This window comes from Hemibagrus wyckioides, linkage group LG26 (assembly GCF_019097595.1).
Source record: "Hemibagrus wyckioides isolate EC202008001 linkage group LG26, SWU_Hwy_1.0, whole genome shotgun sequence".
In the NCBI taxonomy this organism is placed as follows: Eukaryota; Metazoa; Chordata; class Actinopteri; order Siluriformes; family Bagridae; genus Hemibagrus; species Hemibagrus wyckioides.
This window is the reverse complement of record NC_080735.1, coordinates 21,475,755-21,495,037: the sequence shown is the minus strand read 5'-3', so window position 1 is coordinate 21,495,037 and position 19,283 is coordinate 21,475,755. Positions and strand designations below refer to the sequence as shown.

The window sequence follows — 19,283 nt, the reverse complement described above, 5'->3', positions numbered from 1 at the left end:
GTGCATACACACACACACACACACAAACACATAGATATTATATTTATTTGTGTTAGGTACTGAGAGTGTATTCTGTGTGTGTGTGTGTGTGTGTGTGTGTTAAACAGGGTCCCCCAGGCAGACCTGGAGTTCGTGGCCAACCAGGAGCTGTGGGAGAGAAGGTGATTGACAGACACACAGAGAGAGAGAAAGAGAGAAAGAAAGAAAGAAAGTATAGTGTAGTATAGTAATAATAATGATGATGATGATGATGATGATGATGATTATGTCATCCTGCAGGGAGAGGATGGTGAATCAGGTGATCCTGGACCCGTAGGATTGTCTGGAAGCACTGTAAGTAAAATTTCACTTTCTTCTCTCATGGAACTTGACGTGTCCCGTATCATGGTTCAGGAACTCATAGAGGAACCTAATGGTTCAGGAATTGAAGGATCATTAAAATCAACATCTTAGACTGGTTCCTTGGTTTCATGTCAATCCCAGTGCAGAAACTATACAATATAAAAACTAAAACCTGCTCTGGCTCCATGCTGTGCTTTGGCTCTTTATAATCTTCCTGTGGTGAACACATGGTTGTTATTGGTGTGTGCAGGGAGAGAAAGGTGATCAGGGGGAGAAAGGAGACACTGGACTTCCAGGAGCTGCAGGACCTCCAGGTGCCCGAGGACAATCGGGGGAGGACGGAGCCAAGGGCAGCATAGTGAGTGTGTACAAGTGTGTTTGTGATTGAGTGTTTGTGGATATGTAATATGTAGTAATATTATTTGACTTTAACTCTCACTATCCCTTAGGGTCCTATTGGTCTTCCAGGAGACCCAGGAGCTCCTGGAGAGGCTGGTCCTGATGTAAGTGACTTATTTATCTCAGCAGACTGAGAGAGGTGACAAAATGTTCATCCTGATGTGATTAGAAAATGCTCAGAATCTTGTGTAGCTTGAAGTTTATTTAATTGACGTCATCAGTCTTCTTGACTCTCTCTCTCTCTCCTTCAGGGTGTTGATGGAGCTGCTGGATCTAAAGGAGACAATGGAGATCCTGGAAAAGCTGTAAGCAATTATTTGCTTGTGTGAGTGTGTGTGTGTGTTAAACATTTTTATATAAAAGAATTCACTTTATCCTCTGTCCATTCTGATCTCTTTTCTCAGGGCCCCCCAGGAGCTTCTGGAGAGCCTGGTCCACCTGGACGTCCAGGACGAAGGGTGAGTTGTGAGGGGCAGGAACATATGTGGAGACTCCAGTAAACTCCGCTGTTCCTCCAGTAAACCTTGTTTATGGTTGTAATGAAAGACGTTGTCTGTCTGTCTCTCTGTCTGTCTCTCTGTAGGGTCATCTAGGGCAACCAGGAAAACAGGGGAAGCCAGGTCTGAAAGGAGAGAAGGTAAATAGATGTGTAGATTATGCTAAAAACACATGTACATTGTGGATCTTGAATCTTGAATCTTGATCTAATGATATTTATCCTACAGACAAATGAACTGAATAAACTGAAACAGAGCTACATTAATAATGCTGATGTTAAAGTTAATGGAGTTTGAGTGCCAACATGTTCACCTCAAATAAAACCACTCAACATGTGTGTATCATGTCTTGTTCATGACTGTGATGGTGTCTATAGACTCTCAGTGAATAGATTCATAAAGCCAAACTTCGAACTCACGAGAACCTTTATCATTTTTATGCCATATTCCTGATAACATCAACTGCTAGTTCTTCTGGTTTTGCTAGTTCCCTTAGTTCATTTTTTGGATCTTCAGCATTCATCTTATCAGAAGTGAACTAAGGGCATGAAGCCTTTTTTATCACTACAAATACATTACAGTGGAATTCTTTTCTTTGCACATCCCAGCTGAGAAAATACCTTGGGTTCAGAGTGCAAGGGCAGCTGGAGCCCTGGAGTAGGGAGGGTTAAGGGCCTTGCTCAGTTGCCCAACAGTGGAGCTTGCTGGGGCTTGAACCTCCGATCCTCCGATCAACAGCCCAAAGCCTTAATTGCCTTAACCACTTGACCCACCACTGCCCCAGTTGCGGTCAGACTGCAGGGGCACGTATGATACAGCCCCCTGGAACAGGTTAAGGGCCTTGCTCAGTTGCTCAACAGTGGAGTTTGGTGGTGCTGAGGCTTGAACCCTGATCCTCTGATCAACAACCCAGAGCCTTAACCACTTGAACCACCAGTTATTATTGTTATAATAATAATATAATTGTTATAATAACCCCCAGTTATTATTGTCACACAGTGTGTTAGGAATCTGCTTAAATAAAAATTAGTCGCTTAAACTGGCAGAAATGTGGCCCAGTTCCTAAACAGAGTCTGGAACACAAGGGTTCTGGGACGATCACAGTAATTTTTGTTTCAGGGTGCTCCAGGTTATGAGGGAGCCATGGGGAAGACAGGTCCAGTTGGAGCTCAGGGGAACCCTGGAAAATCAGGACCTCAGGGACCTCGGGGGATCCCAGGACCAGCGGTGGGTCACTTTTCTCTAAAAACATTGACACACGCATTTAGAGCTTGTTGACACTCTGGATGTTTGTTTTTCTGTCTTTCAGGGAGATCAGGGTGTAAATGGACCCCTGGGTCAAACAGGACCTCCAGGACCAATGGTAGGTCTGGTGTAGGTGCTAAGATTTAACCTTTGATCTTTGAGCAACATTACATTTGAATGTTTTCTCTTGTTACATTCAGGGTCCCGCTGGTTTGCCAGGACTTAAAGGAGACCATGGCAGGAAAGGAGATAAGGTACACAAGAATGAGAACCTCATTGGGTAGTGATGTTTGTCCACTAATCTTACTGGTGAAGAATGTTGTTTATCATTAACATGTTTATTACAGGGTCATGGAGGTCTGATTGGTCTGATTGGTCCTCCTGGTGAAATAGGAGAGAAGGGAGACCGCGGGCTTCCTGGTAACCAGGGGATACAGGGACCTAAAGGAGATGAGGTCAGCACACCTACAAACACTTAAATCACCATCTTGAATATGTTTCTCTCTCTCTCTCACACACACACATACACACTCTCATCTTTTAGGGTGCAGTTGGTCCTTCTGGCCCCAGTGGACCCCCAGGCTTACCTGGACTCTCTGTAAGTCTCACACAGACACAGACACACTTAATAAACTAAACTCTAAAAAAATTTTCAGGTGTGTAGCATAAAGTGTGTGTAACTGACCTACAGGGATCTATGGGACAAAAAGGGTCCAAAGGCAATCAGGGCCCCATTGGACCTAGAGGAGATGCTGGACCCATTGGACCACCTGGTCCTCCTGTGAGTTAAACACACCACACAAACACACCTTACAGGTAGAATTATTAGTGTCCTCAGGATTTCTGGGTAACATTATCTCTTTGAAGGTACATGTCTCCCTGAACAGGTTCTGATAGTTCTGGTCAAATCCAAGGTCTTCTCTCAACTGTTCAATTATTATTGTTTGCCTCTAAACATTTTAGACCAGACTGTGTTGGAGTGACCTGTGTGTGTGTGTGTGTGTGTGTGTGTAGGGTCTTCCTGCAGAACATTCTGATCCTTTCTCCAGGGGCAGGAAGCGAAGACATGACTCTGAGGCTGAGGGAGAGAGCGAAGGAGAGATAGATGGAGGGAAGGAAGAGGAGGAGATGCAGAGTGATGGAACGGGTGAAGAGGGAAAGGACATGGAGGGGGTTTTTGTGTCGCTGGTCTCCATGAGGACGGAGGTGGAGGGTTTGCGCATTCCAAAGGGAACCTACCACAGTCCAGCTCGTACCTGCAAGGAGCTCTGGATGGTTCACGCCGACTTACCTGATGGTGTGTGTGTGTGTGTGTTTGAATTAAAGATTTTGTCCAGTGTTGAATTACAGTTTTCTGTTTAAAATAGCGTGTGATGTCATTAATGAGTGTGAACTGGTCTCTGGATTTCAGGGGTGTACTGGATCGACCCGAATCAGGGCTGCCACAGAGATGCCTTCAAGGTGTTCTGTAACTTCACAGCAGAAGGAGAGACGTGTGTGAGGCCACACAGCAGGCACCAGGAGGTGAGACACACACACACCATCTGAGAGAATAAACACACTGATAATAATAACAACACACACACACAACTGAAGGATGTGTTCATGACTCAGGTGAAGATCTCTGCATGGAACAAGGAGAAGCCTGGAACCTGGTACAGCAAGTTCAGGAAAGGATCAAAGGTGTGTGTGTGTGTGTGTATATGTGTGTGTATATGTGTGTGTGTGTGTGTGTGTATATGTGTGTGTGTGTGTGTGTAGTAGTAGTATTAACACTTCCCTCCTGTCTGCTCCTCTCAGTTCCAGTATGTGGATGAGGATGGGAACCCAGTGCATGTGGTTCAGATGGGTTTCCTGAAGCTGCTGAGCGCCACAGCACACCAGACCTTCACCTATCAGTGTCAGAACTCTGCTGCTTGGCTCGACCGCAGCTCTTTCTCATACACACACGCGCTGCGCTTCAGAGCCAGCAACGGAGAAGAGCTGACATATCAACACACTCAATACATTCACGCCAACTATGATGGCTGCCAGGTCAGGTCATTTCACACACTCAAACTTACAGCAGGGAAGAACACAAAACCCAGTGTGTTATTCCCACACTACTATGTTATACACTATGATGACACAGTAATAACTATGTAATAACAGACTGCATTGTGTCTCACTCACAGTCCCGGTCGGGTCAGGATCACACCGAGATGACTTTTGACTACCCTAACACAGACACTCTGCCCGTGGTGGACGTGGCCGTGTCCGACTTCGGAAATACCAAACAGAAGTTCGGATTCTCTGTGGGTCCAGTGTGCTTCAACGGATAAACATCCGAGAGAGAAAGAGAGACTAAGACTGTACACACACACACAAACACACACACACACACACACAAACACACACACACACAGGGCAGAGTGTGTGACTCTGGTGCTTTTCTTTTTTATTAATTTTAATATTGTTATTATTTTAATTCTGTTAATCATGTGACCAGAATCACCTTGTTCAACTACACACACATACACTCACACACACACACGCACACACACACACACACTTGCTGTGGATTGAACTTATTGTTTTTCTCTCATATTGGAATGAGTTGTTGTTATTGTATAAGTGTGTTATATTTTTGTGTGAATGTTGTGTAACCACGGTGCTACATGTTGTGTTTATTGTGTTTACATGTTGTATGAGAAGCCTGCAGTGCATTCTGGGAAAAAAACACATTCTGCAGGAGTTAAAATGTCTTTCAGATGAATGAGGAGCTCTGATCTCATTATTATAGTTTTTTAAATTGATTATAACGACATCATCTGCAGGGACACGCCTCTAATAAACCTTTATTACAACCACATGCCTCCCCTCCCCTTCTCTACACACACACACACACACCTCCCCTTCTCTACACACACACACACCTCCCCTTCTCTATATACACACACACATACAATGATACATACATCTCCATACATACAACTCCACTACACACACACACACACGCCAAGCTTCCCCTCCCCTTCTCTACACACACACATATATACACACACACATGCCTCTGCTCCCCTTCTCTACACACACACACACACACACACATATTGTAATGAAGCTCTGGAGGCAGGTGAGTAAGGATCCATGTGCAGAGATGATGCCTGGGTGCCTCATGCACCCACTGCAATACCTCTGGGGGTGCAGCGAGGTGGGTACATATAGCTTGGTGGGTGGACAGGCAGGTGGTGGGGGCTCGTTGACCTGGACCTGTCAGATCCTGAGCATGACTGAGGGAGGCAGTATGGGTTCTGCCAGTGAGGAAGTACTCTCAGGGTCATGACAGGGCATCTGCTTTGCCGTTCTTTGTTCCTGTATATGTTCAGGTACGTTACCAAGAGCTGGAACCGTGTGAAGAACAGTACCCACCGGGCTTGGCGTGGGTTCAGCCACCTGGCGTTGCAGAGGTACGATGCTCCATCAGCACTAGGAACGGGTGTCACGCCCCCTCCTGCCAGTGTCGCAACTCCTCCAGAGCCGCTTTGATGGATAAAGGCTTCCGGTTCCCCACAGTTTACTTCCGCTGGGGTCAGCTTCTGGGAGAAGTAGGTGCAAGGGGAGACTTTGCCAGGTTTCCCGTGGTGTCAAGACAGCATAGCCAGAGCCATCTGGAGGCATCCACCTTGACAATGAACAGGAGGCTGGGGTCTGGGTGTCTCAGGATTGGTGCTGTGGTGAAGCTCTTCTTCAGTTGTACAAAGGCTGCACCAGTAGTGCATGAGCACCAGTGGTTCTTCCTCACCTTAGACGTTGCGGGCCTTTCCGGGCAAGCTGAGACCTGGTGGCCTGAGCCTCAACAGTAGAAACATAGACTCCTCTAGAGACACCTGGGTGCAGCCTAGCTGCATCAGCTCTGGTCTGTCCTCCCTGGGGCTCCGATACTCCTCCCGAGACCAAGGTTCAGTGTGTGGACAAGGGCCGTGGTGTTGTTGGAGCAGAAGGTTAACCAGGTGGATGGCAATGGTCAGGTACTCAGATAGGGAGGTGTTAGTGTCCTGACATGCCATTTCAGCCTGCAGGGCTAGACGAAGTCCCTCACGGAATACAGCCAGAAGTGCCAAGTTGTTCCACCTGCTTTGCGCCACCAGGGTATGAAATTTCAATAAATAGTCTGCCACTGTTATCGCACTGTCACAGAAACCCATCTGCAAAGCCATCTAACTTCTCTGGGAGAGCCATGCATACCAACTCACTGTGTGTGGGAGTGTCGGAGGCCAAGGGGGTCGTCTGGGCAGGCGGTAGTCGTTGTTGTAGCTCATGGGCGGCCTGCAGGGCAGCTAGTTCTTCTTGGTAGGCACGGATGATGGCTCCCTGGCGTGCTACCCACCCATAAACACACACACACACCTCCCCTCCCCTCCGCTTCACACACACACACACTCACACACACACACATTTCCCATTCTCTACACACACACCTCCCCTCCCCTTCACACACACACACACACACGCCTTACCTCCCATTCTCTACACACACACACATACACACCTCCCCTCCCCTACTTTACACACACACACACACACGCACACACACACACACACACACACACACACACACACACACGCCTCCCCTCCCCTACTTTACACACACACACACATACACACACACACACACTCAGTAGAGGAGATACAGGACAGTGAGTCAGTCATCTCTGTTTTTCTGTAAAGCTCTGAGATATATATATGAAGAGGTGTGTTGGATTGATACAGTAGGTGAAGATCTAAAGGGAACTCTTCACTCTGAGGACATCACTGTATTTTATATCAGAAATCTCTAACACTGAGGAATCTTTACAGTTTGGACTCCTGGACATTTCTCCTGGACCGATCGATTCCATTCTATTTCTCATGATTTTTTCCAGAATTTTCTTTCAGTGTTATTTCACATTCCGCAGGTTGGAGCTTCAGTCATCTGAGGTGATTAGCATTTCTAACATCATCTTAATTTTGTTTATATTTGTGCAATCTGAATTATTTTAAATGAACGTTTTTAGTAAATGTTTTTCTTTAATGTTCATATTTTTCATCCCTCATTTCAGAACTGGTCTTTCTTCAGAACTTTGCAGCTTTTACTGAATTTTTTAAACCTCTGTAGTAGAATCTTCTTCATTAGGAAGAGCTTTTAGAGCAGAACTGAGAAAGTTTTCTTCTTTACTTTTTCAGTGTCTGCATTAAACATCATGAACTTTCTCAGATTCTTCACTTTCTGTATTTTTGTCTTTAGAAGTTGCTGAAGTTTTCATCACCCAGACGTTCACTCTGCTCTGTTCTGGTTCTGGTGCTGGTTCTGGTGCTGGTTCTGGTAATGATGAGTGTTCCCATACTGAAGATGGGTCTGGTGCTCAGTACCATGGCCATGCTGACTAACTGGATGTCTCAGACGCTTCCTAAACTGGTGGGACTGGATCAGACGGCGGCTCGACCCGGAACCTCTGAGAAGTTCATCAGTGTAGGTGTTAATGCTGAAGTATTACACACAACACTACAGTCACTCAGCACACTCAAACATCACACCCTCACACCTCACACATCACACCTCACACCCACACATCCCACACCTCACACCCTCACACCTCACACCCTCACACCTCACACCTCACACCCTCACACCTCACACCTCACACCCTCACACCTCACACCCTCACACCTCACACATCACACCTCACACCCACACATCCCACACCTCACACCCTCACACCTCACACCTCACACCTCACACCCTCACACCTCACACCCTCACACCCTCACACATCACACACCCTCACACATCACACCTCACACCCTCACACACCTCACACCCTCACACATCACACCTCACACATCACACATCACACCCTCACACATCACACATCACACCTCACACATCACACCCTCACACATCACACCTCACACCCTCACACATCACACATCACACCTCACACATCACACCCTCACACATCACACCTCACACCCTCACACACCTCACACCCTCACACATCACACCTCACACCTCACACATCACACCTCACACCCTCACACGTCACATCCTCACACATCATACCCTCACACATCACACCTCACACATCATACCCTCACACATCACACCTCACACCCTCACACATCACACACATCACACACCTCACACATCACACCCTCACACATCACACCCTCACACCCTCACACATCACACCCTCACACACCTCACACTCTCACACATCACACCCTCACACCCTCACACATCACACACATCACACCCTCACACACCTCACACATCACACCCTCTCACATCACACCCTCACACCCTCACACCCTCACACATCACACCCTCACACATCACACATCACACCCTCACACATCACACCTCACACCCTCACACATCACACCCTCACACACCTCACACTCTCACACATCACACCCTCACACATCACACACATCACACCCTCACACACCTCACACATCACACCCTCTCACATCACACCCTCTCACATCACACCCTCACACATCACACCCTCACACATCACACCCTCACACCCTCACACATCACACCCTCACACATCACACACCTCACACCCTCACACCTCACACCCTCACACATCACACCCTCACACATCACACCCTCACACATCACACCTCACACCCTCACACATCACACCCTCACACCTCACACCCTCACACCTCACACCCTCACACATCACACCCTCACACCCTCACACATCACACCCTCACACCCTCACACATTACACCCTCACACACCTCACACCTCACACTCTCACACATCACACCTCGCACATCACACTCTCACACATCACACCTCACACCCTCACACCCTCACACATCACACCCTCACACATCACACACCTCACACCCTCACACATCACACCCTCACACCCTCACACATCACACCCTCACACCTCACACCTCACACCTCACACCCTCACACATCACACCTCACACCCTCACACCTCACACATCACACCCTCACACATCACACACCTCATACCCTCACACCCTCACACCTCACACACCTCACACATCACACCTCACACCCTCACACATCACACCCTCTCACACATCACACATCACACTCTCACACCCTCACACATCACACCCTCACACCTCACACCTCACACCCTCACACCCTCACACATCACATACCTCACACCCTCACACCTCACACCTCACACATCACACCCTCACACCCTCACACATCACACCTCACACCCTCACACCTCACACATCACACACATCACACATCACACCCTCACACCCTCACACCTCACACATCACACCCTCACACATCACACCCTCACACCTCACACATCACACACCTCACACCCTCACACATCACACCCTCACACATCACACCTCACACCCTCACACCTCACACCCTCACACATCACACACCTCACACCCTCACACATCACACCCTCACACCTCACACATCACACCCTCACACATCACACCTCACACCCTCACACATCACACCTCACACATCACACCCTCACACCTCACACCCTCACACATCACACCCTCACACACCTACACCTCACACCCTCACACATCACACATCACACCCTCACACCTCACACCCTCACACATCACACCCTCACACACCTACACCTCACACCCTCACACCCTCACACATCACACCCTCACACCTCACACCCTCACACATCACACCCTCACACATCACACCTCACACCCTCACACATCACACACCTCACACATCACACCTCACACCCTCACACATCACACCCTCACACACCTACACCTCACACCCTCACACATCACACCCTCACACATCACACACCTCACACCCTCACACCCTCACACATCACACCCTCACACATCACACCCTCACACATCACACCTCACACCCTCACACATCACACCCTCACACCCTCACACATCACACATCACACCCTCACACATCACACCTCACACCCTCACATCCTCACACATCACACCCTCACACCCTCACACATCACACCCTCACACACCTCACACCTCACACTCTCACACATCACACCTCACACATCACACCCTCACACATCACACCTCACACCCTCACACCCTCACACATCACACCCTCACACATCACACACCTCACACCCTCACACATCACACCCTCACACCCTCACACATCACACCCTCACACCTCACACCTCACACCTCACACTCTCACACATCACACCTCACACATCACACCCTCACACATCACACCTCACACATCACACCTCACACCTCACACATCACACCCTCACACATCACACACCTCACACCCTCACACATCACACATCACACCCTCACACATCACACCTCACACCCTCACACCCTCACACATCACACACCTCACACATCACACCCTCACACATCACACCCTCACACACCTCACATCTCACACCCTCACACCCTCACACATCACACACCTCACACATCACACCCTCACACACCTCACACATCACACCTCACACATCACACCCTCACACATCACACCCTCACACATCACACCCTCACACATCACACCTCACACTCTCACACCCTCACACATCACACCTCACACCCTCACACATCACACCCTCACACATCACACCTCACACCCTCACACCTCACACATCACACACATCACACATCACACATCACACCCTCACACCCTCACACATCACACCCTCACACATCACACCCTCACACACCTCACACATCACACCTCACACATCACACCCTCACACATCACACATCACACCCTCACACATCACACCCTCACACATCACACCCTCACACACCTCACACCTCACACCTCACACTCTCACACATCACACCTCACACATCACACACCTCACACATCACACACCTCACACATCACACCCTCACACCCTCACACATCACACCCTCACACATCACACCCTCACACACCTCACACATCACACACGTCACACATCACACCCTCACACATCACACCCTCACACCCTCACACATCACACCCTCACACATCACACCTCACACCCTCACACATCACACCCTCACACATCACACCCTCACACACCTCACACCTCACACTCTCACACCTCACACATCACACACCTCACACACCTCACACTCTCACACATCACACCTCACACCCTCACACATCACACCCTCACACATCACACCTCACACCCTCACACATCACACACCTCACACATCACACCCTCACACACCTCACACATCACACTCTCACACCTCACACCCTCACACATCACACCTCACACATCACACCCTCACACCCTCACACCCTCACACACCTCACACCCTCACACATCACACCTCACACCCTCACACATCACACCCTCACACCCTCACACCTCACACCCTCACACATCACACCCTCACACATCACACCTCACACCCTCACACATCACACCCTCACACATCACACCTCACACCCTCACACATCACACCCTCACACATCACACCCTCACACATCACACATCACACATCACACCTCACACCCTCACACATCACACCTCACACCCTCACACATCACACACCCACACATCACACCCTCACACATCACACCTCACAATCACACCCTCACACATCACACCTCACACCCTCACACATCACACCCTCACACATCACACCTCACACCTCACACCCTCACACATCACACCCTCACACCTCACACCCTCACACATCACATACCTCACACCTCACACCCTCACACATCACACACCTCATACCCTCACACATCACACCTCACACATCACACCCTCACACATCACACCTCACACCCTCACACCTCACACATCACACCCTCACACCCTCACACATAACACCTCACAATCACACCCTCACACATCACACCTCACACCCTCACACATCACACATCACACACCTCACACCTCACACCCTCACACACCTCACACCTCACACTCTCACACATCACACCTCACACCCTCACACATCACACCCTCACACATCACACCTCACACCCTCACACCTCACACCCTCACACATCACACACCTCATACCCTCACACCCTCACACATCACACCCTCACACATCACACCTCACACCCTCACACCCTCACACCTCACACATCACACCCTCACACATCACACCCTCACACCTCACACATCACACACCTCACACCCTCACACATCACACACCTCACACATCACACCCTCACACACCTCACACATCACACCTCACACATCACACCCTCACACATCACACCCTCACACATCACACCCTCACACCCTCACACATCACACCTCACACTCTCACACCCTCACACATCACACCTCACACCCTCACACCCTCACACACCTCACACATCACACCCTCACACCCTCACACATCACACCTCACAATCACACCCTCACACATCACACCCTCACACATCACACCTCACACCTCACACCCTCACACCCTCACACATCACACACCTCACACATCACACCCTCACACACCTCACACATCACACCTCACACATCACACCCTCACACATCACACATCACACCCTCACACATCACACCCTCACACACCTCACACCTCACACCTCACACTCTCACACCTCACACATCACACACCTCACACATCACACACGTCACACATCACACCCTCACACCCTCACACATCACACCCTCACACATCACACCCTCACACACCTCACACATCACACACGTCACACATCACACCCTCACACATCACACCCTCACACATCACACCCTCACACATCACACCTCACACCCTCACACATCACACCCTCACACATCACACCCTCACACACCTCACACCTCACACCCTCACACCTCACACATCACACACCTCACACATCACACCCTCACACATCACACCTCACACCCTCACACATCACACCCTCACACATCACACCTCACACCCTCACACATCACACACCTCACACATCACACTCTCACACATCACACCTCACACATCACACCCTCACACCCTCACACACCTCACACCCTCACACATCACACCTCACACCCTCACACATCACACCCTCACACCCTCACACCTCACACCCTCACACATCACACACCTCACACCCTCACACATCACACCCTCACACCCTCACACATCACACCTCACACCCTCACACATCACACCCTCACACCTCACACATCACACACCTCACACCCTCACACATCACACCCTCACACCTCACACCCTCACACATCACACACCTCATACCCTCACACATCACACCCTCACACATCACATCTCACACCCCACACACATCACCCTCACACATCACACCCTCTCACATCACACCTCACACCCTCACACATCACACCCTCACACATCACACCCTCACACATCACACACCTCACACCCTCACACCTCACACCCTCACACATCATACCTCACACCCCACACACATCACCCTCACACATCACACCCTCTCACATCACACCTCACACCACACACCTCACACATCACACACCTCACACATCACACCCTCACACTGCAGCACTGAACTTTAGAGCTGATCATCTAATAACATTAACTTTAATCTAACCTGTTGGTTTAAATGCTGATGTTAACATTGACTAATAAAAAAATGATGAAAATGATGATTTATTAAACACATTTTGGAGGTTCATCTTTTAATATTTAAACCAACAGAGACCTGATTAATAGAAATGATTAATAATAACTAACGTTTATTATATTCAATGTGTGCAAATTTAAAGATATTTAGTGAAATGTAACAGTTTGAGAAGCAGATAAATGACACACTGGTTTATTGTCTCATATATAATTCTAACAATTTAACCTTTTTATATTTTTTTAATTTCTGAACTGTATGTTTCTTATTTTCTATATATTTTCTAATCTATACATGTATCTGTGTATATACACTATAATATATAGAGTTTACGTTATTGACTTGTTAGTTAGACACATTATCATGTATGTGTGTGTGTGTGTGTGTGTGTGTGCGTGGGAGGTTAGTGTGTGCTGGTCAACAGGATGCAGGGAGTTTTTTGAGTGGGAGGTTTGTTTTTTGTTCCAGCTAAAACTGGGAAATGTCCAATCACACACACACACACACACACACACACACACACACACACAGAGAGAGACACACAGGGTAGATGGGAACAGATGGAGAGGTGTGAGGGGGCAGCCTGTTAATTAAAGAGCTCTGCAGAGAGGGAAAGACAAAAAGAGAAAAAAAACATGAAATTAATGAATTTAATCAGTAAGTTATATTTCTGTACTTTTAAAAAATGTTGGTAAAACTTCCTTGTTCCTAAAGTTCCTTGTTCCTAGTCTTTTTCTGTTTGTTGTTGTTTGGGTTTCCTGTGACTGATTTTTGGGCAATTCTCAGATTTAATCCTTCACTGTGTGTGTGTGTGTCAGCAGGTGGGGTATCCGGGGCAGGATGAAGGCTGGCAGGTCTTTGGGTCTGTATCAGATGTAGGAGGGAAGTGTGTGTGTACACTCCTCGCCCCCCCACCGAACCACTGCCGGAAAGAACCACGACACACTCGCCTTCGCCAAATCACTGAGCATGTGGGTCTCCTCCAACACACCCACACACACACACACACACACACACATTCCAAAAATAATTCAGGGCCAGAACATAAATCCTTCACATTTTCACTTGACTTTATTTGAACATTTATTTTAATACAACACACACACCCGTGCTACCTTTAAGCCCCGCCCCCTGTTACACCTAGAACTGACAGAGAAACAATGCTTCTAACAAAAATCACACTCTAAGTAGGTTTTTTGTTTATTTTCTAGTTAAAAGATTAAAGTTAAAGATGCCTCATGTTAAAGTCAGTAGAAACGAGTAGAAAGTTTAATTTATGTTATAATGCTTACAGGTGACACGAGCTGTCATGTGATGCACCATCCACCAGGGAGCAGTGTCACATCACATGCTCTTAAAGGTGCGATACAGAGTGTCCCATCACAAAGAGCTCCAAATAAATCCTTTTATAATAATCCAAAGAACCCTGAAGCCCCCGTTAACCCATGACCCCTGACACAAGGATGTAGAAGACATGTAGATTTCTGTTTTACAGCATTTTACACACCCCCTGCTGTGGAGAGAGGTGATGATGTGATGAGTTCCATCAGAAGGAGATCTGAGATCTGAGCAGAAACAAGAGGATGAAACTGAGCGTCATGAATATATGTCATCATGAGGATATGATGTCACTGAGACAGCGATAGAGGATATATGTTATTATAAACTAAAGGAGTGTGTGTGTGTGTGTGTGTGTGTGTGTGTCAGCTCCAGAATGTGTCTCAGTATTTGGAGCTGTTGGACTGGCGAACATCTCGAGATCTGCAGCATATCAGAGACACGGAGAAGAAGATCATCGGTGTGGAAATGAGGGTGAAGACGGCGTTCAGTAACCCTCATACCGTCACTCATAAAGTGCTGAAGGTACACACACACACACACACACACACAAACAGGTAGCTGTGAGATCTTTGCATTTCTCTATAGGTGAATCTCAGAAGTGTGTGTGTATGTGTGTAGGACCTGGAACAGACTGTGCTGGAGTGTGTTCCTCTGCGTGCTGTGTTGGCTCGGTTCCGGTCCGAGGCGCTGAAGGTGGAGGTGTTGAAGAGGGAGATGGACAGCGTGAGCTCGAGTCTGACCCGGGAGCAGACCCTCACCTACAGCAGTGTTCAACAGCTGGAGCAGAGAGAGATGCAGCTGCAGAGCCGACTGCACGCATGTGCTAGCTCCCTTGGTGTGTGTGTGTGTATGTGTGTGTGTGGTTTGGACTACTTCCTGTTTCGAGTATTTATTGATCCCTGAGGGAAGTTGTTCAGATCCTCACAATAACTAGTGTGTGTGTGTGTGTGTGTTTCGAGGTTGTGGTAAGTTGATGAGACTCAGTAACCCGGTCACCATCAGATCCATTGGGTCCCGTTTTGGCTCTTGGATGATGGACAGTATGATTTCCAGCTCTGATGAACGGGTAAGCTCCACCCCCTCACACTATGTCAAATCACAGACAGGGAGCAGGTAACGGGTCTGACTGAAGCGGTCAGTCTGTGTCCGTCTGCAGGTTTGGTCCATGGAAGGCTACTTCAGAGGGAAGCGTGTGTTTGAATACAGGACGCTGAGGGACTTTGTTACAGGACACAACTTTGTGGTGCATCAGCTTCCTCACCCATGGGCAGGTACGTCATCCACCCACAGCGTGATGGACATTTACTCAGAAAACAATGAAACATTTAGCCTCTAACTGAACATCTAACGGGTGACCGCTGGAGGAGGAGAGCGGAAAGTGGACAGTGGCTGGACAAAGTGGCTGATGATGATGTAAAGATCATGTTAATGGATGTTTATTAAAGACTCTGAGCTGCTCGATGAAAGAATAAGAGATGAAGGAGGGTTTATTTCCAGCAGAATTAACACCTCCAGCTCCACCTCCACATCCACCACTTCCACCTCCATCTCCATCTCCATGTACACCTACACCTCCACCTTCTACACCTACAACTCCACCTTCACCTCCTCCTCCACATCCAGCTTCACCACCACCTCCACCCACACCACCTTCTTCACCTCCAGCTCCACCTCCACCACCTCTTCCTTCGCCTCCACCTCCACCTACACCACTTACACCTCCACCACCTCCACCTCCACCACCTCTATCTCCACCTCCTCCTCCACCTTTTTCTCCTGCACCTCCACCTTCACCTCCACCTCTTTCTCCTCCTGCACCTCCACCTTCACCTCCAACTCCAGCTCCACCTTAACCTCCACCACCTCCACATCCCCCTCCACCTCCATCTCCACATCCACCTTCACCTCCACCTCTTTCTCCTCCTGCACCTCCCCCACTTTCTCCTCCTGCACTCCTCCTTCACCTCCACTTCCTCCTTCACCTCTAGCTCCACCTCCACCTTAACCTCCACCACCTCCACATCCCCCTCCACCTCCACCTCTTTCTCCTCCTGCACCTCCCCCTCTTTCTCCTCCTGCACTCCTCCTTCACCTCCATTTCCTCCTTCACCTCTAGCTCCACCTCCACCATCACCTCCACATTACACAATAATTTACACTGAAGAACACTGCTAATCCCCCCCCCCCTCTCTCTCTCTGTCTATCCCACCCCCCCAGGTACAGGTCATGTGGTGTATAACGGCTCTCTTTACTATAACAAACACCAGAGTAACGTCATTGTGCGCTATCACCTGCTCTCGCGCAGTGTTCTGACCCAGCGCACTCTCTCTCAAGCCGCGTGCAACAACACCTTCCCATACTCCTGGGGCGGATCCTCCGACATCGACCTCATGGCGGACGAGAGTGGTCTCTGGGCGGTCTACACCACTCTGATGCACGGGGGGAACATGGTGCTGGGTCGCCTGAACCCCATCACACTGGACTTGGTACAGTCCTGGGACACAGGTTTCCCCAAGCGTAGCGCCGGAGAGGCTTTCATTGTCTGCGGCTCGCTCTATGTCACCGACTCACACCTGACCGGCGCCAAGATCCACTTCATCTACCACACCGACACCCAGATGTACGAGTACACATACATCCCCTTCCACAACCAGTACTCACACATCTCCATGATGGACTACAACCCCAGAGAGAAGGCGCTGTACACCTGGAACAACGGTCATCAGGTCATCTACAACATCACACTCCTGCAGAAGGTCAAGACCTTCACCGAGGTGTAGAGAAGAAGAAGAGAGCTGAGAAGGAGATAGGAAGGAACAAGAAAGAAAGAAGGAAGTAAATGGGAAGAAGGACAGAAAATACAGAAGAGACAGAAGGTGGTTAGGAATGAAGGAAAGAACGAAGGAAGTGAGGAGTGAAGATTTTTCAATACCAAACAAAACAAATGACTAAAGCAGGAAACCCATAAGCACTCCACACCGTACCAGAATGACCGGTTCCTGATATCAGTTCCTCCTTCTGCCAGGTTCTCCATGAGCCGAGCGGGAACCTGTGGATCCACCTGAACACACAACACACCACTGATGTTTCCGCAGATTAAAGAGCATCACACTTTCATTTTTCACTCACACCAAACCAGATGTGTGTGTGTGTGTGTGTGTGTAATCATGTAAAAACCTCAGTGTCGTCTCTGGAATGAATTTCTGTCTGCATGAAAGTTGGAATTCTACACAAATGGAATGAATATTAAAGTGTGAAACAAACGTAAATGATGTTTATTTGTCTAATATTTTCCCTTTCACTCACACACACACACTTTTCAGATATAAAGTATCCATCTATCTTTCTGTCCATCTGTCCGTCCATCCATCCATCTCTCTGTCTGTCCATTCATCCATCTAACCATCCATCCATCCAACTATCTCTCTGTCCGTGGTTCATCCATCCATCCATCCAACCATCCATCCATCCAACTATCTCTCTGTCCATGGTCCATCCATCCATCCATCTATCCATCCATTCATCTCTCTGTCTGTCCATAAATCCATCCATCCATCATCCATCCATCCAGCCATCTCTTTGTCTGTCTGTTCATCCATCGATCGATCCATCCATCTATCTGTCCATCTGTCCGTCCGTCCGTCCGTCCAACTATCTCTCTGTCCGTCTGTCCATCCATCCATCCATCCATCCATCTGTCTGTTCATCCATCCATCCATCCATCCATCCATCTATCTATCTATCTATCTATCTATCTATCTATCTATCTATCTATCTATCTATCTATCTATCTATCTATCTATCTATCTCTCGAGGCATGGACTCCACTAGATCCCTGAAGGTGTGCTGTGGGATTTGGCACCAAGATGTTAGCAGCAGATCCT

The 19,283-nt window shown here is 48.5% G+C and overlaps 2 protein-coding genes across 3 annotated transcripts in view; both read left to right on the top strand.

The window, feature by feature from the left end:
* Nucleotides 1-5,345, top strand: part of col5a3b (collagen, type V, alpha 3b) — a 47,022-nt gene extending 41,677 nt beyond the window's left edge. Inside the window, exons 48-65 of the mRNA XM_058381010.1 lie at nt 108-161; nt 280-333; nt 593-700; nt 792-845; nt 993-1,046; nt 1,146-1,199; nt 1,325-1,378; nt 2,358-2,465; nt 2,548-2,601; nt 2,684-2,737; nt 2,831-2,938; nt 3,028-3,081; nt 3,175-3,264; nt 3,498-3,780; nt 3,895-4,007; nt 4,098-4,166; nt 4,284-4,517; nt 4,658-5,345. Of these exons, the coding sequence (XP_058236993.1) occupies nt 108-161; nt 280-333; nt 593-700; nt 792-845; nt 993-1,046; nt 1,146-1,199; nt 1,325-1,378; nt 2,358-2,465; nt 2,548-2,601; nt 2,684-2,737; nt 2,831-2,938; nt 3,028-3,081; nt 3,175-3,264; nt 3,498-3,780; nt 3,895-4,007; nt 4,098-4,166; nt 4,284-4,517; nt 4,658-4,804 (1,746 nt within the window). The 3' untranslated portion in view covers nt 4,805-5,345. The remainder of the gene's footprint in view (nt 1-107; nt 162-279; nt 334-592; nt 701-791; nt 846-992; nt 1,047-1,145; nt 1,200-1,324; nt 1,379-2,357; nt 2,466-2,547; nt 2,602-2,683; nt 2,738-2,830; nt 2,939-3,027; nt 3,082-3,174; nt 3,265-3,497; nt 3,781-3,894; nt 4,008-4,097; nt 4,167-4,283; nt 4,518-4,657) is intronic.
* A 1,768-nt stretch (nt 5,346-7,113) lies between these two features.
* olfm2b (olfactomedin 2b) lies at nt 7,114-18,630 on the top strand. Of its 2 annotated transcripts, none has more exons than XM_058381065.1 (8): nt 7,114-7,442; nt 7,750-7,974; nt 14,877-15,029; nt 15,766-15,921; nt 16,018-16,234; nt 16,359-16,465; nt 16,556-16,670; nt 17,617-18,630. In XM_058381065.1, exons 1-8 carry the CDS (start codon nt 7,374-7,376, stop codon nt 18,177-18,179), a joined length of 1,605 nt encoding a protein of 534 aa, XP_058237048.1. In that variant the 5' UTR covers nt 7,114-7,373; the 3' UTR covers nt 18,180-18,630. The 2 variants fall into 2 exon arrangements, with proteins under 2 accessions (XP_058237048.1, XP_058237049.1); XM_058381066.1 differs by having other exon boundaries at nt 7,120-7,442; nt 14,880-15,029; nt 17,617-18,624.
* The last annotated feature ends 653 nt before the right edge of the window (nt 18,631-19,283 follow it).

Bases quoted from the DNA above. Each gene is read 5' to 3' on its own strand.
- olfm2b (XM_058381065.1), top strand. From the start codon at position 7,374: ATGATTTTTTCCAGAATTTTCTTTCAGTGTTATTTCACATTCCGCAGG. The intron at 15,922-16,017 runs GTACACACACAC...GTATGTGTGTAG, and splicing joins TCACTCATAAAGTGCTGAAG to GACCTGGAACAGACTGTGCT. The intron at 16,671-17,616 runs GTACGTCATCCA...CCACCCCCCCAG, and splicing joins GCTTCCTCACCCATGGGCAG to GTACAGGTCATGTGGTGTAT.